Below are 23,012 nucleotides of genomic sequence, written 5' to 3'. Positions count from 1 at the left end.
CACGCCGCCAGTCCTGCGCAGTGTTCCACATAACGCGCATTATCCCTCCGATAGATATTGTTCTGCATAATCCATCCCGACACCGCTAAATGTGAAATGTTCGGTTTAGAATTATACTGTTTCCCTAATGGTAATAGACGTGATGTTTCCACAATTCCATCGATATAATAATAATAATATCAATAATAATCCATTGAATACGTATTAAACAGGATGTGGTTACCAGACTCAATGTTGAAGGGCATAATTAGTGGGAAAATGCTGATAACACATACAAATAGTAACCGAGTTTAGACATTAGTCGCAAAGCAATTTGCTAGTCCTGCTGGTAACATAAGGCCCTAACGAAATGTACTGGACCTGAACGAGGCAAGAAAAATAGTTGGTACTAACCTATGGGACCATTGGAGAGGGGCACATAGAAAACAGGCTTTGTCTCTAGTAGACGAAGTGGTGGGAATAAATTCAAGCCCACGACGTCGAAAGGGCTTCTTTCAAAGCTGACCAATCTTCCATTTCTACGATTGTAGTTTGTAAGTGCAAATGTTTTCTAGAGGACCCGCTGCAATCTCTGTTGGCGATTAAGATGCCAGATACCGTACCACCTGGACTACATTTACCAAATAAAAGACATATGCCTCAACCCTAGTTTGTGCCATCTATCTCCTGCATGCTAACCCAAAACTCTTTCCACTGCACCAACCGTACACCACGACTAACATATGCATACAGAGGATGTTACCATACATGTGGTTACAGTGTTGCCAGATTGTCATTCTTTAACGTCTTTTTTTCTGCCGGACGTGCTCGCCCGACGGAATTTTGTGAGAGACAGTTTTTTATCGCTAGCATGTGAGGAGTTGCGCTGCGAAGTCCGAGTGCGCGAATTTCGCTTCCCCCTGTACAAAAAAATTGTTATGCAACAGTGACCTGACTCTATTCAGTTATAATAGTACTTCTATGTGGTGTACAAATAACAGTCATAAGAGTATCTTACTAACAGCGTGACCATCGAATGTTTCCAAATTCTACAGAATTTGAATGCAAACATTTTCCTCATGCTCCTACTTCATTGTCGACAGTTTAAAACTGAGTGCCATTATATAATCCATCATATTCAGGAAGTTGTACACAGTTGAAATGTACGTCACTTTAAATGTGTACCCATTTAAGCCCAGTATAATGAAACATGCTGTTTTCGTAGTATATACGAGTAAAAGGATTCCCTACTTTCATCAAAATTTCACATTCGCTTATTTTCCCTTACCCGAACTAATCTCAGCCTACGCCATCATCAATACATCATTAATTATTTATGAACTATCTTAAAATATCAAATATTTGCCACATAACAGCAATAACCCAAAACTATAACAGAATGTTATGTCAACAGAAGAGTATATTCTGTCATATCTCAGGCACGCAGAGGAAGAATGTAGAGAGCCACACAGACACTACTATCCACTGAATGAAATTTTCTCTAAAAACAAAAAAGAAGAAATCTTACAATTATAATATTATCCCATAATAAACTTAGTTTTTTGTCTGGATTACTAGTTTATTTCGATTACGTATCTTTTCATTTGTAGGAAATTGATGTTTTGAAAAAGCTGACGAAAATGTATCGAAATCATTTAAACTGTAGATGTTCGGAAATTTCCCAAAAAACTAACCGGTTTTTACCATGCTGTTTTCCCGATACACATATTCCTCATACGAAAGGTAATTAAGACAGCACATATCATTTGGTAACGGCGCTTTGCCGTCCAAACGCTAGTTTAATGAAGAGCAATAGTTATGTATGTGTTAAACATGTGGTTATATTCTGGAACAGAATGTGAACTTTTTAATTCTACTTGTTCTCTAAGCCATGTCAACAGATATGCCTCATATCTGAGGCACGCTGAGGAAGAATGTAGAGAGCCACACAGACACTACTATCCACTGAATGAAATTTTCTCTAAAAACAAAAAAGAAGAAATCTTACAATTATAATATTATCTGAATTTATTTAGGCTATACGGAACTACTTTATACTAGACTTCCTACCCTCAGCAACGAACGAGGGACTAAGAACATTCAAATATCTATTAACAGAGCAGAGTTATGTGGAAGCCCAGCTACGGATGTATCCTGCTTACAGACTGCCCTCATATACCGGCACGCAAACGCCGTTATTAGACAGTTGATGGCCGCAGTCTCCGGCTACACGCAATACGGTCACAAAATTACTCTCTGAGACAAATATAAATACCTCCCATATGACCATTGTGGATTCAGCAGCTGTAGTCACGGAGTAAGAGCACCAGTTATTGTTGACAACATGTCTGTATATGACGTCTCTGCTGTTCATTTTGCGAAACATAGGCATTTTGGAAAGTACGTCGCTTAACGCTTGCTTAACACGCACGATCACTTCACTGCCGGAAAATATTTGAGTTAACATGGACACTATTTGTCGGCATGTTCAAAGTCTCAAGTAGACAAAACTGTGAATGCAGTGAGATACACATTCCGCTACAGCACGTAAGTACCACTGTTGATTCCCGTTGTGTGATTTTCATCTGATAGTATGTGTTCTTAACACACGTATAGAAATGAAGAAATTCTGGTGTAATGAAATTCCACCCTCATTGGCGATATTGAAATAGGTCTCTTCGGAATAAATGTATTTCTTGAAACATTCTTTTTATAAAAAAATTTACAGTATGACATGAAATCACACTCGAGAATGTTTTTGGTCACTGTTTACTGCTCTAGAAGACAATTTACACCTCTAAGAGTTACTGTTTACAGTGTGAGACGTACAATCCTCTGTCCAGGAAAGTAAATGTCAAATAAATATAATATTATTACTATGTACTATTTTTTCCACTTTGTATCGGAAAATTTGAATATTTTCAAAAATAAAAATACCAAGGTTGTTAGTATTCGATTCAATTTATGGTCTCATGTTTTCCAGGTTTATTTTATTTCGAATTTCGTCCGTCATTCTTTTTGTCATCGTTTGCGGCTTTGTGAGATGAGGCTGGAGGAATCGCTAGATGCTCGAGATAAAAGACTGCGGGCTTTTGTCTCGTCGAAATTTATGAAACATTAATCTGATGCCTGGATTCCATTCCTACGGGACGTGAAACAAAATTCTAATAGATATCCGCATACTTTTGTGTTCGGAAACCTGCGAACACTTTATTTGCTTTGCTTTTTGTTTCTAAGTAGCGCTGTTATATCATTACGTACCAAGCATAAAGTACTGAAATTCTCGCATGTAAAACATATAATATAACAATAATACACAAAGCAAACCACAAAGCTTTTGGTTTTGTTCACAATCAAAACGGTTAAACTGCATTTCATTACTCTTTGTTTGCCAGCATAATCTCACATCAGTAGTGAAATAAACATTTTCATTCTATCAACCGTACTCAGATCTACAAAAGTACTGTAACAGAGGGTGTACGAGAAAGATTTATTTCATGTAAAGGTACTGTGAAATTCTCCATTAATGCATGCAGCCATCACCATCTCCTCCTGCGTATAAATGTTGCAGATTTTATATGTCAGTATTAGTTTTATTGTATAGGATAACTCCGTGATGAATAGATGCGTGATAAACGGACAATTTTAAATTAATTTTACAATAGACAATTATTTCTTTTATATATTTTAACTCTATCGCTTACAAAATTTTATTCTTATAGATCTGAATATTGTCGAGCAAACTGAATACGCTTACCCCGTAACTGATATGTAACCGTGTTGGAAAATGAACTATTATTGTTATGCCGGAGCCAAGGTAGCCCCTGAGGGCCGGCAACCTATATTACACCACAGAGGACGGCGTTGTCTATGTCCAAGTCGTACCAAAAGTACCATGGTGAACACCGGTTATTTACATAAAGATAATGGAAACAGACATTCCGAGCACTACTTCCTGCAGGGAGAGCTCGAGCCACGACATGCAGAAACTATCACTACACCAAAACATCGTGTACTTCGACCGCTGAAGATTACGTCTTCGTCTCTGAATTGGACTCTTACTAGTGTGTGTGTATTACCATGAACCATAGTGGAAAATTATTTGCCTCAAACGGGTGACTTTTACTGGCATCGTTATTGTTACCGTTTCGTTTGTTGTTCAGTCATCAACCTTGTGAGCTTACCTCAATAAAAGTTGTGTTTTTGAAAAATTGCGAATTGTCAGTTCAAAATGGTTCAAATGGCTCTGAGCACTATGGGACTCAACTGCTGTGGTCATAAGTCCCCTAGAACTTAGAACTACTTAAACCTAATTATCCTAAGGACATCACTCACATCCATGCCCGAGGCAGGATTCGAACCTGCGACCGTAGCGGTTGTGCGGTTCGAGACTGTAGCGCCTTTAACCGCTCGGCCACTCCGGCCGGCGAATTGTCAGTCATAACAGTTATTAAACAAGAGGATTGCCTGTATCTCTGGACAAGGTGTGTCCCCCAACTAACTAAAATAATCAGTTTCAATTATGGCTGCATTTATAAGGAGTACTATCTTAGTCTGTTTGTGAAAGTTCATATGTCCATAGTACACTAGATAGGAGCGCTATCTCCGTTAATGAAACAAACACATCGATTGGGCAAAATACGAAAACGCCAAGAACATAACACTTTACCACTCCTAATATGGTGTGGGAAACCCGATGGCCATCAAAACGGCTCCCAGTCGTCTAGGAATGGCATAACTCATAGTAAATTGTGCAAGGACAGGCAACTATGATGCAGCTGGATAGCGGTCACGCACACTTCTTTCCGAAGTAGCCCAAAAAGGCCCAGTAATATTTGGATGTCATGACTGTTTTGGCCAAGGCTGAGGGGACAATTCATCCCCGTAATCGGGAAACCAATCGTGAACGATGCGATCTCTATGAACAGCGGTCCTGTCGTCTTGGGACACAGCATCACTACTGGGGAACAAACATTCTACAATGTGATGAACCTGATAGCCTTGAAAACTTACCGTCTCCTCTACATCTCTTTTGTTAAGCAACCTTCCCTATTACTACAACCTATGAAACCTTCCCTTTGGATTTCTACCTCTTGCTTAATAACAACAAATGAAATATTCTCTTTGAAATTAATTCTCTTTCTCAATCTTCGCATACAAATTTAAATTCTGCTTATTAGAAGTTATTTTCTGATTATTTAGACGAAACACTGCTTGAATGTTGCTCACCAGTGTGGGATCCGTACCAGATAGGTTTTATAGAAGAGATAGAGAAGATCCAACGGAGAGCAGCGCGCTTCGTTACAGGGTCATTTAGTAATCGCGAAAGCGTTACGGAGATGATAGATAAATGTGGCGTCACCGCCAGACACCACACTTGCTAGGTGGTAGCCTTTAAATCGGCCGCGGTCCGTTAGTATACGTCGGACCCGCGTGTCGCCACTATCAGTGATTGCAGACCGAGCGCTGCCACACGGCAGGTGTAGAGAGACATCCTAGCACTCGCCCGAGTTGTACAGCCGACTTTGCTAGCGATGGTTCACTGACAAAATACGCTCTCATTTGCCGAGACGATAGTTAGCATAGCCTTCAGCTACGTCATTTGCCACGACCTAGCAAGGCGCCATTATCAATTGCTATTTATCTTGTGATGCATGTACCGTCAGACCGATGTTCACCAATTATGGATTAAAGTTAAGTATTCCAGAAACTACGTACTATTTTTGCTACAATAAAGACCTTGTCCTGTTCCAGACCTCACGCCATCCTGCGTGAGCTTAAACGCGTGCCTTTCGGCTTCCTCCTAGTGGATTGGCTGTCTTGCCAGTCCACAACAATAAACTCCAGTGAAAGACTTTGCAGGAGAGACGCTCAGTAGCTCGGTACGGGCTTTTGTTGAAGTTTCGAGAAGATATCTTCACCGAGGAGTCAAGCAGTATATTGCTCCCTCCTACGTAAATCTCGCGAAGAAACCAAGAGGAAAAAATCAGAGAGATTAGAGCCCACACAGAGGCATACCGACAATCTTTCTTTCCACGAACAATACGAGACTGGAATAGAAGGGAGAACCGATAGAAGTACTCAAAGTACCCTCCGCCACACACCGTCAGGTGGCTTGCGGAGTAAAGATGTAGATGTAGATGTAGAGGAACAAACACTGGTAGCAGTTACCTCTGCAAAATATCTGGGAGTATGCGTACGGAACGATTTGACGTGGAATGATCATATAAAATTAATTGTTGGTAAGGCGGGTGCCAGGTTGAGATCCATTGGGAGAGTCCTTAGAAAATGTAGTCCATCAACAAAGGAGGTGGCTTACAAAACACTCATTCGACCTATACTTGAGTATTGCTCATCAGTGTGGGATCCGCACCAGGTCGGGTTGACAGAGGAGATAGAGAAGATCCAAAGAATTGTGGCGCGTTTCGTCACAGGGTTATTTGGTAAGCGTGATACCGTTACGGAGATATTTAGCAAACTGAAGTTGCAGACTCTGCAGGAGAGGCGCTCTGCATGGCGGTGTAGCTTGCTGTCCAGGTTTCGAGAGGGTGTGTTTCTGGATGAGGTATCGAATATATTGCTTCCCCCTACTTATAACTCCCGAGGAGATGTCGTGGCCCTCATACGTTACCTGCAATAACCGAAAACTGTTCCTTACCTTGTTTACTGTTACTGGATCGCCATCTGACTGCTACATCGAACAGCGACATGAATATACTTACTCTGTTTTACTATACTCTATTAGCTGTTGGTGGGCTGTCATAATAAGTGGCTGTATTTATTACAAAAGTTGACGTTATTCTTTAATAGCAAAGCTGGCGTTATTCTCTAATTAATTTGACTGAAGTTACGTAATTCATAGTTAAACTTTATTTTGACAACAATAAAAATTCACAAAGTTTTACGTTGATAGTTCCTGGGATGGAGTATAATCAGTAATGCAATTTTGGTGGCAAAAATTAATTATATTCTGAATGATATTATTTTACAAACCTTCAAATGGGACTTACTTTTTACAATATTCTTACAACTGGCAATGCGCAAACATACCTTCAATAGTCTTGAGTTTCTCAAAAAATTAATTCAATAATATTAGTTCCTCTTATGATAATAGTTACCTGATGCCTCTGTACATCTGTCTATAATCTCTTGTAAATCATAGCTAGTGGCTGGCAGGCACACCGCTCCTCTCAACCTCTCGCTTCAGACCTGCTACCGACTCGCTTCACATATCGCTTACTACTGACTTCCTACGAACGCTAAAGTGCGGTCTCTCCTGCCAACAATGCTTTCTGGTGGAGGCAATCCCTGCTACCATTACAAAATGTATCAATGCGCGGTCTTTCCTGATCTTTTCTTAAAATGTATCCATACCATGTCTCTCCCGCCCTTTTTAAAATTATATCAATGTGCGGTCTCTTTTCCCAACAATACTTTGGTGCGGACATTCCCTGCTACCACAATTATTTCCAACATGATTTTAATTTTTCCTATTTAATCCTATTAATAAAATATATACACTCCTGGAAATGGAAAAAAGAACACATTGACACCGGTGTGTCAGACCCACTTGCTCCGGACACTGCGAGAGGGCTGTACAAGCAATGATCACACGCACGACACAGCGGACACACCAGGAACCGCGGTGTTGGCCGTCAAATGGCGCTAGCTGCGCAGCATTTGTGCACCGCCGCCGTCAGTGTCAGCCAGTTTGCCGTGGCATACGGAGCTCCATCGCAGTCTTTAACACTGGTAGCATGCCGCGACAGCGTGGGCGTGAACCGTATGTGCAGTTGACGGACTTTGAGCGAGGGCGTATAGTGGGCATGCTGGAGGCCGGGTGGACGTACCGCCAAATTGCTCAACACGTGGGGCGTGAGGTCTCCACAGTACATCGATGTTGTCGCCAGTGGTCGGCGGAAGGTGCACGTGCCCGTCGACCTGGGACCGGACCGCAGCGACGCACGGATGCACGCCAAGACCGTAGGATCCTACGCAGTGCCGTAGGGGACCGCACCGCCACTTCCCAGCAAATTAGGGACACTGTTGCTCTTGGGGTATCGGCGAGGACCATTCGCAACCGTCTCCATGAAGCTGGGCTACGGTCCCGCACACCGTTAGGCCGTCTTCCGCTCACGCCCCAACATCGTGCAGCCCGCCTCCAGTGGTGTCGCGACAGGCGTGAATGGAGGGACGAATGGAGACGTGTCGTCTTCAGCGATGAGAGTCGCTTCTGCCTTGGTGCTAATGATGGTCGTATGCGTGTTTGGCGCCGTGCAGGTGAGCGCCACAATCAGGACTGCATACGACCGAGGCACACAGGGCCAACACCCGGCATCATGGTGTGGGGAGCGATCTCCTACACTGGCCGTACACCACTGGTGATCGTCGAGGGGACACTGAATAGTGCACGGTACATCCAAACCGTCATCGAACCCATCGTTCTACCATTCCTAGACCAGCGCAATGGAACTTGCTGTTCCAACAGGACAATGCACGTCCGCATGTATCCCGTGCCACCCAACGTGCTCTAGAAGGTGTAAGTCAACTACCCTGGCCAGCAAGGTCTCCGGATCTGCCCCCATTGAGCATGTTTGGGACTGGATGAAGCGTCGTCTCACGCGGTCTGCACGTCCAGCACGAACGCTGGTCCAACTGAGGCGCCAGGTGGAAATGGCATGGCAAGCCGTTCCACAGGACTACATCCAGCATCTCTACGATCGTCTCCATGGGAGAATAGCAGCCTGCATTGCTGCGAAAGGTGGATATACACTGTACTAGTGCCGACATTGTTCATGCTCTGTTGCCTGTGTCTATGGGCCTGTGGTTCTGTCAGTGTGATCATGTGATGTATCTGACCCCAGGAATGTGTCAATAAAGTTTCCCCTTCCTGGGACAATGAATTCACGGTGTTCTTATTTCATTTTCCAGGAGTGTACATCTTTCATAAATTGTGGTTTGACAATAGACAATAGAAATATACACGTCTTACAACCTCTAAAAACGGTCACGTAATCCTTGGCAGTTACGTGACCTTGTAGAGTAACCATGGGGCCCATGGAATACCACGATATGGCTGCCTGCAGCATCACCTATTCCTGCGATGTTTCACTCTTGAGCCGTAATCTCAACGAGGAGTAGGAAACAGTGTGAAACATGACTCACCCGACCAAATTAATTTCTTCCTTTGCTCCATAGTCCAGGTTTTATGTCTTCGTTATCACGTTTTTTCCGTCACGGGAAATAGTATCACTGATGAGTGGGCTTGGAATTCCAATTTTCCCTGCAATAGCCAGCTTCTGGAGCTCCATTAGTGTTGTTTTGGTGCGGATGGGTTCACGAGTGCGATACTGAGTTCCGCAGTGACTTTTGCATTTGTCTTCCTCTTATTTTTAGTCACTAGCTGGACTGAAGACCACAACAACAACAAATCAATGGCTCAAATGGCTCTTAGCACTAAGGGACTTAATTAACATCTATGGTCATCAGTCCCCTAGAAATTAGAACTACTTAGACCTAACTAACCTAAGGACAGCACACAACACCCAGTCATCACGAGGCAGAGAAAATCCCTGACCCCGCTGGGAACAACAAATCAATGACCTCGTCGGAATCTCACTCAACACAAACTTTCTTCCAAGTTGTGACTCAGCGGAATATGTGTTTCCGCTTTCCCTATATGTGGTATAAATCTTCAAAACGGATCCTATTGAAGAAACAAACACTTCTGCTCCCCTGATTACGGAAACAACCACCATATGAGCACCAACGATTTGCCCAATATCGAATTTACTTAGCTCGGACATATCTACACATAACGCCGTTCTAACCACGACTGAGCTGGGTTAGTTAGGTTTAAGCAGTTCTAAGTTGTAGGGCACTGATGACCCCAGAAGTTAAGTCCCATAGTGCTCAGAGCCATTTTTTAACAACGACTGACACTTGCAAAGTATAGACGAAACTGCATAGGTACCGTTTGTGGTCAGTACGGGGTTGTTATAATCAAACTATAAATACTTGAGCCAGTGTAGACGAAAAACTGTTTACCGTACGGATACTGAAGGGTATAAGAACGCTTGCCAGTCTGTGGGCTGCAGCATGTGCGCTGTTATAGATGGTAGTGTCATGACTTACCGCTAGGCGCCGCTACTGGACGGTGACGTCGGGTTCAAACACAAACATCAGTGTGCATTACACTTGCAGACGGTCAACATTGATCTGGAATAGGTGAGATGGGTTTCTTCTCGAAACGCTGTATTATCAGAACAGCAGGAGTGATGCAGCTCCTCGAGAGTTTCGATGCATTAAAGATATACGAAGAGGTCCGCATTCCGCACCGGGTTTGATGTACAAGATTCGGAAGCTCGAATTAACTGACGATTTGGGAATAGCATTTGGCAGAGGCCACCGGCCAGCTGCGCCACAAATTATTCAAGAAAATATTTTTGCCATCGCTGAAAATGCTGGAGGCAATGTGCAGTCTTCGAGCGTTGCACGATCTGTGTCACTACAACTGAATATTCGGAAAGTTCAACAGTAGAGCAATCTGTAGTGTGGATCCAGGCTGTCGTGGATGTAGACGGTTGTCACACTGAGCAGAGTTTCTAACTTGGAACGTAAAGCAATTAACAAATGTTAGCCTCACATTGGGAAATTAAAATGTGTTCCGTTCAGTGCTGTATTCGTTGTTAATCTTTCGCATGTCCTTTCAAATGTTCACATAAATATTAATTTTCCTATCTTCACTCGTTTTTTATGTGGACTCTCTCAAGTAGCGATACTTTAATTATAACCAGCCTGTTCAACAACGCAATCTGCAGACTTGTCTAACATCTACGTTTATGTCCAAGCATGCATTTCTCGTTGTGTTTCTACATGTTTGGTCAACATCTGTAAGTGTGTGTGTGTGTGTGTGTGTGTGTGTGTGTGTGTGTGTGCATCTGTGTGTGTGTGCGCGCGCGCGCGCGCGCGCAGATGGTGAAAGAAAATATGAGGTAGCTTGGGTATGGCTCATGATGATCATATCCTGCATTTACCACTCCAAATCGCTGTTCATATGAAGCTATGTCATGTTCTGACTGTTTTGGTTCAGTCGTGTTTCATTATTTTAAAAGTTATTTGAAAAGGGAGTGTTGCTGTTTATTGTTCTGTTGCATTGTAGCGCTCTTCGATAAGGTTTGAACCCCAGAGTACTCGTAGAAACATTATTTTGATACAAGTGCTTCAATGTGACCTATTGAGTACGTACACTGATTAGCCATAACATTATGACCACCGACCTACTATCGACATAAACCGTCCAGGCTATAGCAGCGTCACTTGGCGAGGAATGACTGCTAGTCAGTCACGGACACGGTGCATGTAGTATCAGTGAGCATACTCTCCGTGTATAGAATGGGAGAGGCGCCCGATCTATCTGAGTTTGACCGAGGGCAGATCGTGATGGCCAGGAGACTCGGCACGAGCATTTCGGAAACTGCACGACTTGTCGGATGTTGGAGGAGTGCTGTGGTGAGTGTCTTTAACACGTGTCGAAACCAAGGTCTTCACGGTGTGAGGTTGGGCGGAACCCCACAGATGTCTGACACCGTAGGGTGGGAAGACTGTAAAACAGGACAGACGGCGAACTGTCGCGGAACTAATATCAGACTTTAACGCTGTGCACAGTACAAGGTGTATGAACAAACAGTGCACCGAACATTCCTAATGATGGGCCTCCGCAGCCGACGACCCAAACATGTCCAAGTTTAACACCACGACATCGGCATTTACGACTGATATGGTCAGGTGACCATCGCCACAGAATATTGGCGCAGTGCCAGAGCGTTACATAGTCTTATGAATCCCTGTATTTCCTTCATCATGCCAATGTGATGGGGCGAATCCGTTGTTTTGTCTCAAGTATAGATAGTGTTGAGGATCAGTGGACAAAGTTCAAAACCATCGTACAATATGCGTTAGATGAGTATGTGCCAAGCAAGATCGTAAGAGATGGAAAAGAGCCACCGTGGTACAACAACCGAGTTAGAAAACTGCTGCGGAAGCAAAGGGAACTTCACAGCAAACATAAACATAGCCAAAACCTTGCAGACAAACAAAAATTACGCGAAGCGAAATGTAATGTGAGGAGGGATATGCGAGAGGTGTTCAATGAATTCGAAATTAAAGTTCTATGTGCTGACTTGGCAGAAAATCCTAAGAAATTTTGGTCTTATGTCATAGCGGTAGGTGAACCAAAACAAAATGTCGAGACACTATGTGAAAAAAATGGTACTGAAACAGAGGATGACAGACTAAAGGCCGAAATACTAAATGTCTTTTTCAAAAGCTGTTTCACAGAGGAAGACTGCATTGTAGTTCCTTCTCTAGATTGTCACACAGATGACAAAATGGTAGATATCGAAATAGATGACAGAGGGATAGAGAAACAATTAAAATCGCTCAAAATAGGAAAGGCCGCTGGACCTGATGGGATACCAGTTCGATTTTACACAGAGTACGCGAAGGAACTTGCACCCCTTCTTGCAGCGGTGTACCGTAGGTCTCTAGAAGAGCGTAGCGTTCCAAAGGATTGGAAAAGGGCACAGGTCATTCCCGTTTTCAAGAAGGGACGTCGAACAGATGTGCAGAACTGTAGACCTATATGTCTAACGTCTATCAGTTGTAGAATTTTGGAACACGTATAATGTTCGAGTATAATGACTTTTCAGGAGACTAGAAATCTACTCTGTAGGAATCAGCATGGGTTTCGAAAAAGACGGTCGTGTGAAACCCAGCTCGCGCTATTCGTCCACGAGACTCAGAGGGCCATAGACACGGGTTCCCAGGTAGATGCCGTGTTTCTCGACTTCCGCAAGGCGTTCGATACAGTTCCCCACAGTCGTTTAATGAGCAAAGTAAGAGCATATGGACTATCAGATCAATTGTGTGATTGGATTGAAGAGTTCCTAGATTACAGAACGCAGCATGCCATTCTCAATGGAGAGAAGTCTTCCGAAGTAAGAGTGATTTCAGGTGTGCCGCAAGGGAGTGTCGTAGGACCGTTGCTATTCACAATATACATAAATGACCTTGTGGATGACATCGGAAGTTCACTGAGGCTTTTTGCGGATGATGCTGTGGTATATCGAGAGGTTGTAACAATGGAAAATAGTAATGAAATGCAGGAGGATCTGCAGCGAATTGATGCATGGTGCAGAGAATGGCAATTGAATCTCATTGTAGACAAGTGTAATGAGCTGCGAATACATAGAAAGATAGATCCCTTATCATTTAGCTACAAAATAGCAGGTCAGCAACTGGAAGCAGTTAATTCCATAAATTATCTGGGAGTACGTATTAGGAGTGATTTAAATGGAATGATCATATAAAATTGATCGCTGGTAAAGCAGATTTTAGACTGAGATTCATTGGAAGAATCCTAAGGAAATGCAATCCGAAAACAATGGAAGTAGGTTACAGTGTGGGATCCGTACCAGATAGGGTTGATAGAAGAGATAGAGAAGATCCAACGGAGAGCAGCGCGCTTCTTTACAGGATCATTTTGTAATCGCGAAAGCGTTACGGTGATGATAGATAAACTCCAGTGGAAGACTCTGCAGGAGAGACGCTCAGTAGCTCGGTACGGGCTTTTGTTGAAGATTCGAGAACATACCTTCACCGAAGAGTCAAGCAGTATATTGCTCCCTCCTACGTATATCTCGCGAAGAGACCATGACGATAAAATCAAAGAGACTAGAGCCCACACAGAAGCATACCGACAATCCTTCTTTCCACGAACATTACGGGACTGGAATAGAAGGGAGAACCGATAGAGGTACTCAAGGTACCCTCCGCCACACACCGTCAGGTGGCATGCGGAATGTGGATGTAGATGTAGATATAGAACAGTTCTTTGACACCTGTACTGTATGATGGAGACAAGCTGATGGCGGATTCATTGTGTTCTCGGGAACATTAACGTGGACATCTATGGGTCCATTGGAGCTCTTGTGAAGCACCATGATGGTCAAGGAGTGTCGTAGACTGGTTGCAGGCCACGTACAACTCTTCATGACTATCATGTTTCCCGACATCAGTGACATTTTTGAAGAACATAATGCGCCGTGTCACAAGACCAGGAGTGTCATGGAGTGGTTCCAGGAACAGAGTTGTGAGTTCCAATTGACGTGTTTGCCCCAAAACTTGTCAGATCTGAACCCAATCGAACACATCTGAGATGTGATTGTAGGTGGCGTCTGAGCTCATCGTCCTCCTCCCGGAATTGTCGGAAATTAGGTGACTTTTGTGTGCAGATGTGGTGCTAGTTCCCTCCAGCCATCTTTTTCACGTTCTTCTTTTTCGTTTGTATCTAGGATACTATGGTCACGCAAATATCCTAAATTTAGAATTTTTTTGTTCTATGTCACTACTACTACTACTACTAATACTGCTAATACTGATAATAAATACACCTCTCTGTCTTGTCTGTTCTCCCCGTTGGTACCATCACGACGCCGACAAATCACTCGTTGTACTTTACGTTCCATAAACTGAGTTTAGTTAGATATGATTGTGGTGTAACATAATGTGTGTCCATACTTGCCAGAAGACAAGCAGTAGAATTTCTAAATATATCGTCGTTACTGAATGAAACGTAAGATAAAAGATGATGTTAATAGTAGAAATAGAAGATGGAAAGTATTATTTATCATTGGTAAACAACGTGTTGCTTGCTTCAGTTTGAGTAGTGTGCTGAGTGTTGTTTTTGCACAGGTTGCCGCTGTGTGGACTGGTGGGAGCGACGCGCTTGTGTTCCGCGCACAGCTCTTTCCCGGCCCGGTGAACATCCGTGGCGTTCGCTACACGGAAGGATGGACGGGGGACGCAGCCCGTCAAAACCTACTGATCACCAACTCGCCCCCGCAGCTATTCGCCGCACCGACCGACCACCATGCGAGCAGGCCGCCGGCCCTCAACATAAGGTCGCACCCTGTGTCACCTGGTTTCCTGCACGGCCAGGTCACTCCTGTGCACTTCACTTCGTATCAGAGTCATCAGGCGAGTCCATCGCCACAAAATTTCGGTATAAACAGGCCTACATATCTTGATTTTGGTGGAGTACCAAAAACGCTGCAAGCACCGGACATAGCAAGTGGCGACTGGCTTTCACCGAATAATAAAGAACAAGTTGACTCTGGTCATCTAAACCAGTTTTTGTCATTGCATCAAAATTTCGCTTTCAATCACCAACTGCAGGGTAACGTACCTGTTCGCCAGCCTACTGCCAATATCCCACAGCAGAAACAAAATTATTTTCAGCAGACCCTTTCCCAGCAAGGTGCCATTCAAGCTGCCGCTATCAACGATTTCGGACGTCCAGTACAGCCGACGAGAAATCTGCATTTCAATATCGAAGACGTGTCTACTTCATTTGGTATTCCACATAGTCAGAATAATTCTTTCAACGGAACAACATCAAATTTCACATTCGCTGGAAATGTTGCGACAACAGTCAACAATGCGTCAGCTTCGCTCAGTAACACACAATCTGCATCTTCAGTAACGTCGAATGTAGAAAACAGCCTGCCCCGACCTGCCGCTTTGGCAAGCAATGCTAAAGAAACAGAAACGGAAGCTCAGCAGGAGAACGAAGTAGCGAAGGCGACGCTGGAAGATGTGATACGTCATGACTGCCCGAACGCTGATCAGCTGGGTTACTGCGCATCACCACCGCGCTATCCAACGTGAGTAGCTAACTAGTTCATACTGCTAAAACTTAGTTTGCCTCTAATTTAAGTTCTATAATTTTAATGAACAACGAAATTACTCGGTTGCCACAGTCTGAGTATGGAAGGCGTGTTTGGGTTGAGGACTCACTATGCGAATGAAATATCCCAAAGGATTACAGCTGTGTACCTGACCAGAATTAAGGCAATACTTTTGCCAGGAGGGTTCTCTACGTACAGCTTGCAGATCCTGGAAAAGTTTCAGATTGGTGTTGGAACTCTACAATTACATCTTTACTATGTAAGCTGCCGAAGGGGCTTTGGTGGAGAATATATGCTGAGGTGAGAGATCTCATGGGATAGCGATATGCACATATACAGACAGCAGTAGTATCGGGTACTCAAAGTATAACAGAGCAGTGCTTTGATGGAGCTGTCATTTGTATTCAGGTGTTCGTGTGAAGAGGTGTCCAACGTGATCATGGTCGCATTACAGGAATTGATAGACTCTGAATGCGGAATAGTAGTTGGAGCTAGACACATGGGACACTCTGTTTCGGAAATCGTTATGTAAATCAATATTCCGAAATCCACAGTGTCAAGCGTGTGTTGTGCATACCAAATTTCAGGCTTTACCTGTCACCACGGACAACGCAGTGGCCGACAGACTTCACTTAAAGACAGAGAGCAGTGACGTGAGTTGTCAGTGCTAACAGACAAGCAACACTGCGCTAAATTACAGAAAAAAATAATGTGTGACGTACGACGAACGTATCCGTTAGGAGAATGCAACGAAATGTACCATTAATGGGCTATGGCAACAAACGACCCACGCCAGTGTCTTTGCTAACGCATGACGTTGCCTGCAGCGCCTCTTTTGGGCTCGTGACCATATCAGTTGATCCCAGACGACTGGAAAAGCGTGACCTGGTCAAATAATTCCCGATTTCAACTGGTAAGAGCTGACGGTAGGGTTCGAATGTGGCGCAGACCCCACGAAGCTAGGATACAAGATGTCAACGAGGCGCTGTGCGAGCTGGTGGTGACTCCGTAATGATGTGGGCTGTGTTTACATGGAATGGACTGGATGTTCTGGTCCACCTGAGCCGATCACTATTTGAATTAATGATTTGGCCACCTACATCGCCATACATGAGACGTACTGATAGGTCAGTTATTGCACAAAATCCTGCACCGGCAACACTCGCAGTTATAGACGGCTGCAGAGGCTGAAGGGGTCAATATTTCTGCAGGAGACTTCCAACGACTTGTGGAGTCCATGCCACGTCGAGTTGCTGCACTACGCTGGGCAAAAGAGGGTCCGACACGATGTTAGGCGGTATCCCATGACTTTTTTCACCTCTCTGTATACTGTACGAGACTCTTGTTCCCTCCTTCCTGTTCCATTCGCATTGATACAAGGGAAACGGATTTTTCTTTGCCCCCCTCTCTATGGGCACCTTTTTTTTAAATTTTATCATCGTGATCGTTAAATGAGATAATCTTAGGGGGATTAAAATGTTTCTTGATTCGCACTGGTACGGGATCTCTTTTGAGAGCTGGTTGTCTTCAATACATAAAGCCTTTCTCATTGCATATTCCTAGGTCTTCCATAATTTTTTTTTTTTTTTTGACACAGTATCGCTGATCAAAGAGATCAGAGACGAATAGCTAAGCTCGTCTTTGAATTTTATTTAACTACACTTGATGAGATCCCAGGTCGATAAACAGCAGTTAAACTATATGTACGCTACTGGATCAACTAACACATCAAACGTAGTGCTTAGTATAATCTGTGTACTTTCCTTGTTGTATTTATGCATTGTCTGCGTCCAAAGAGAAACTCTCTTGACCTGGCGAATAACCATTGTAAATTACGATTCACAAATCAAAATTATTAATCGAGCACTTATCTGCTGTTGATAATTGTAGTGATTCGGCCATCAGTGATCGAAAAAGTATCGTGAAGAGGACACAGAGAAGAAGCATCCGACATGCTAGTCTTCAGTTTTGTACAGAGCGTTTGATTTAGTGTTTTCCCACGAGCTTCTGTCAAGAACTAAATATGAACTGTGTACTCATCTGAGTTGACTAGTATTTAATTACATTTTCTAAGTACTTGCGGATTATTTGTCCATTAGCTTTTGTGTGAGCTGACTTTCCAGTGTAGCTTCACGCCAACAATGAGCATTGCAAATAACACATGAATGGTCAGCAGCAGCCGCAGAGGCGGAAGGTGCAGAAGTTGTTTGTGTATGTACAGAGCCATTAGTTCAGAGCTTTCTTGCGGTCGTCACTAGTCTTTAGTTACATTTTTAAGTGCCTACGCATTATTTTCGTACGTTTGCTTTTGAGTGAGCCGTGATGCCAGTGTATCTTTTTTTTAGTAATACCAACAGTTTTTACTTTAAAGAACTTTCGGATTTTGTGATCTAAGTGTAGAGTCATTACTTAGAGCCGTTTTCAGTGGTAGTATTTTTTTATGTTTCCCAATTATCTTGTGTGCATCTCAACTCCAGTATCGCAGCATTCACGTAGTCTTTTTTCCGCCGTTAGCTCTGTCTGGTTTCTTTGCATTTTGTGAAACTCATATAGTCTTTATACAGTATAAAATGGATAGAAACTGTGCCTTTCATGTGTTACAAGGAGGACTCACAACAGCTAGAAGCACCGTTGACCAAGTTCGAGAGCCTTCAGGCTGTTACTCAAAGCTGCAATGGCATTGAGGCACCAGTGGCGAAAGCTGTGACAACTCTCGTGTAATAGTAATTCCCTAGAATCTCCGTTATCAATGTTTCTTCCAGTACACTACATCTGACCAGTCCGTCTTCACTGGAGGGTGAATGGCCGACAGTGGTGCGATCGCGAGCTTCTGGGCGGAGAATAAACGTAGAAACTGGCCAGACGGCTGCTCCTTATGCCTTAGCAAAATGGTTCAAATGGCTCTGAGCACTATGGGACTTAACATTTGTGTCATCAGTCCCCTAGAACTTAGAACTACTTAAACCTAACTAACCTAAGTACATCACACACATTCATGCCCGAGGCAGGATTCGAACCTGCGACCGTAGCAGTCGCGCTGTTCCCGACTGCGCGCCTATAACAGCTAGACCACCGCGGCCGGCTATGCCTTAGCAGCAGGTACGATGTGCCACCCAATAATTAAAACACATTTGAGCCAGTACGGGATGCCTCCGTTGTTGGGCCAATGGCTGACCTTCCTGCTCAATACGGATAAGTGCAGCCGTTAGGTCTGGTAATCATTGGAGTCCCACCATGAGGCGGTTAATGGAGTCCTTCTAGGAAAGCAGGCAGGTCGGGAAGAAGTGTCGAAATCGACTTACAAGCAGACCCCACCTACTCATCACCGATTTCGTCCAAATTTATGGTATGTGCAGGGCTTGCCAGAAATGAGAGTTACAATTGAGGGCGGCCCAGATACCTAAGCGTTTGGAACATAAACATTTTTGACTGGTTTCGAGTGAGTCATGAACCATTTGTGCTAGTGTAGTTCCCATACAGTGGATGGCGGAGCGGTAAGAGTACAGAACGGTAATGAGAGGTTCGTGGGATCGTCTACTTTTTCCTTTGCCTATCATTTTCATGTCATTTATGAAAACTATAATAAATACAATATACTCAGCATTATTTTGCTTTATATACAGTGTAACTAACGTAACAATTGAAAGTAAAACAAGAGAAAATATTGCGCATAAGTGTTCCATCCCCGCACTAAAGTTCTGTACACTTTCCGCTGCGGCAAACGCTGTCTGGAAACTACACTAAAATAAGCGGCTGATGCCTTGCCCTAGTCGCGCCAAAACAGCTGTCTTTCTTCCGAAATGCTCAGCCCTCTGAAGTTCCCACTTGTGTCATATTCATTTCTGACCAAGACTTGCATATACCATAAAACTGAACGAAATCGGTGATGACGGGTACGCGCGGCGTCCTTGTTGGTAGGTTTATCTGGAGGTCTCGTTAGGCGGCTACCAAATGCAGTGCGTGTATCATACTGAAAGTCATTGCTGATATCGTCACGAATGAATGAATGACATCTGCCGTTTGGGTTCTGCGGCCATCCTCGGTTTCTTTCGGCAGCTGGGTCATTTGCTGAAGGCAGCTAGCGTTGTATGCGGGCTGCTGCCTCTGCTCACTATTTGTAACATCGTACTCTGAGTCGATAGCAGTTCTGTGCTTTAGAGCAGAGTGGACGGACTAAATAGGAGACTCAGACCAACTTGGGATGCCTTTTCTTTTATTACACGAATCTAGTTGAATGCAGAATGAATATCGACAAAATTCTAAATAAAGATTGCCGTATATACGCGTATTACACTAATGAATTAGACGCCAACAGTGGGGACATATTTAATGCAGTTATAGATTCGATAATATCTGGTAATGTTATTACAGATTCAGAATATGAAACAATCTGAGTGAAGTTAAGCATCAAAGGTGGGTCAAACATGACAGATGGATGATTTTATAGACCACCTACAATAGTGGTTTAGAATGAACTTGCAGATTATCGGAATAAATTTTCTTTTTATACTGCCGTAATTAGAGGAGACTTCAATTGGCCAGATAAAATTGGGAGATTCACATGATGAAAACTGGTGTAACATTATAGTGAATGTCTTGTCTGAAACTTACTTCGAGCAGATAGTTAGAGAATGAAATTATGAGGGTAACGTCTTAAATATCCTATCAACAAACAGGCCTGTATTTCTCGAATCAGTTGACGGAGAAGGGTACATTAGTGACCATAAGGCTGCAATAGCATCAGTGACTACGAGTATTGAAGGAATGTTAAGAAAGATGGAAAACTTAGCAGGATTCACGGGACACAAAATGCAAAACGTCTGAATAGTTAACAGAAAATTTAGAGTTCTGAGGTCGAAGAAGTGGGGCACAACCGGATAAAAGTCAAAAGCATCGTTCAATATGCATTAGTCAATTGGTGTTTCGCGCAAAGTTGTCGGAGAAGGAAAAGACTTACCGTGGTTTAGTAGCCGTGATAGAAATTTGCTACAGAGGCAAAGAGAGCTTCATTCCGGTTTAAGTGAAGTCAAAACCCAGCTGATAAACAAAAGCTGAACGAAGTGAAAGTAAGTGTAAGCTGAGAGAGGAGAGTTCAATCAACTTGAAAGTGATGTTATAATGATCTATCCAAAACCGTAAAAAGTTTTGGTCTTACTTAAAATCAGTAAGTGGGTCGCAATCATCTCTTTAGTTGCTCAGTGACTATACTGGCACCAAAACCGAAGATAACAGTGAGAAGGCCGAAATAATGAATTAGGTCTTCCGAAACTGTTTCGCCATTGAAGATCGTAATACGCTTCCTCCTTCCAGTTATCTCATGAACACCGAAATGGCAGGTTCGAGAAAAGTGATGGCGGAACAGAAGAGCAACTACAACCTCTTCGTAATGGAAATGCATCTGGATCAAGTGAGGTTCCTGTTAGGCACTAAAGAAATTATGTCATAGAGCTGTTCCTCTGCTGGCAGCAGTTTATAGTAGGTTTCTGGAGCTACGAAAGATACCTAACGACTGGAAAAAAGCGATGAACATACCCGTTTTCACGAAGGGTCATAGGACAGATGCACCTAAGTATATAGCTGACGTCAGTTTGTTGGAAGATTTATGCAATATGTTTTATGCTTACGTGTAATGAAATTTTCGGAGAATGAAAATCTGCTGTACAAAAATCAACATTGATTCTGCAAACACGGATCATACGAATATCAGCTTGTGCAGTCCGTCCATGAGATCCAGAGCGCCGTATGCACTGGTGTTCGGGTTGATGCCATGTTCGTTGACTTCACGAAGGCATCTGATACAGTTCCGCACTGTCGTTTAGGGAAATAATTACGAGCTTACCGAATGTCGGAACACATTAGATATCAAATTCAAGACTTCCTTGCGGAGAGAACTGTACACGTTGCTGTTAACGGAAGTATTCTTCTCACCACAACATTACTTCTCGCACTAATAACACATTATTTCTGAAGCTATTACTGGCATAAGCCAAAACAAATGAAGGTATTTGATACGTACGGCCTTCCCCCATGGAGATTCGAAGAACGGTTGCTGCTTTGTACTCCACCATTACGACATTTAGAAATGTGTCAAAGGACATTACCATTCCTTTCCTTCGCAAGCAGTCATTGACGATAGGCGCGATGGAATTACTAATTTGAAAAAATAAAGAAATATTGATGCTTCTTTATTGTCGTTCTCCACGTTACAGTCAATTTATTCATATACATTGAAATGACACACTCAGATTCATTCGACTGCCGTACTTTTCCACAGCAATAACCGAGTCCGGCCGCCTTGCCTTTCAGTTTGAGCACATTTCTCGTATATTTTTGAAAATAATACTAGTTTCAACATGTTAGGTGGTACAAGAGTAACTCACTGTCTACTGTCATTGGTGAAAAATGTCGTTTCTACATGTAGAACTGCTCGCGAAATAAAAGGGTGCAATTTTTATGTGATTCACCATATATGCTGTAGGTTTATGCTGAGCTACACGTCCTTCTGGAAGTGAAACAATCGATCTCCGTTGATGGTGTCACAGACAATCTGTAGTAACTGTTGAATTAGTCCTAAACTACTTTTGTGCTGCTGTTTCTAGCTAGTGTATGTGTACGCCAAATTACATTTCCTTGTTAAAAGTTCTCGCAGTGAGTTCGAGCAGACTTAAAGATACTTCTTCAAAGAAAGATTGATAGGGTACAACCTGAAGGAACGATGGAGTGAAAACTGTGGTGGGTGACCAATGCTTCATACAGTAAACGCGGAGAAAATGATGTAAGGTGCAGCAGCTACACTGATATAAAATGCTTTTTCAAGATATACTAGCGTTGAGAGCTCACTATGTCAGGCATCGGACTAATACATACAACCTAACAACACACTGCGACTAGACTGGAATGTTACCCTAATTAACATTAACTTTTTATGAAGAAGAATTTCCAAAAGTCAAAAGACAAAGGTTTTTGCTGTTGGTTGTTATGCTGCGAGGTAGATGATAACACTTCATATTCTATAGTACTTACTGAAGAGCTGTATCATAAGACCATGGGTATATGCCACACCAAATAGGCGGAAAACGCTGAAGTCTTTTTCTTGGCTGATGAGCGGACCATACATCATACAGGCTGCTGGTACTGTCAATTGATCCGCGATAACAAGCTCCCACGTCTCCGTCCTACGCTCGCACAAATGGACGTCTTTGGAAAGCCATTAACGACGGCTGAGTGATAGCTTCACATCTATAAATCTCTCTCTCTCTCTCTCTCTCTCTCTCTCACTCTGTC

At 43.2% G+C, this 23,012-nt stretch overlaps 1 protein-coding gene across 1 annotated transcript in view; it reads left to right on the top strand.

Annotated features, from left to right (window-relative positions):
- Window positions 1–23,012, top strand: part of LOC124722123 — a 402,152-nt gene that overhangs the window by 132,128 nt on the left and 247,012 nt on the right. Inside the window, exon 2 of the mRNA XM_047247328.1 lies at window positions 14,734–15,704. Coding sequence (XP_047103284.1) covers window positions 14,734–15,704 — 971 coding nt within the window. The remainder of the gene's footprint in view (window positions 1–14,733; window positions 15,705–23,012) is intronic.

Source organism: Schistocerca piceifrons, chromosome X (assembly GCF_021461385.2).
Source record: "Schistocerca piceifrons isolate TAMUIC-IGC-003096 chromosome X, iqSchPice1.1, whole genome shotgun sequence".
NCBI classification, from domain to species: Eukaryota; Metazoa; Arthropoda; class Insecta; order Orthoptera; family Acrididae; genus Schistocerca; species Schistocerca piceifrons.
The sequence above is the reverse complement of the archived record's forward strand: the minus strand, read 5'-3'. Positions and strand labels throughout refer to the sequence as shown.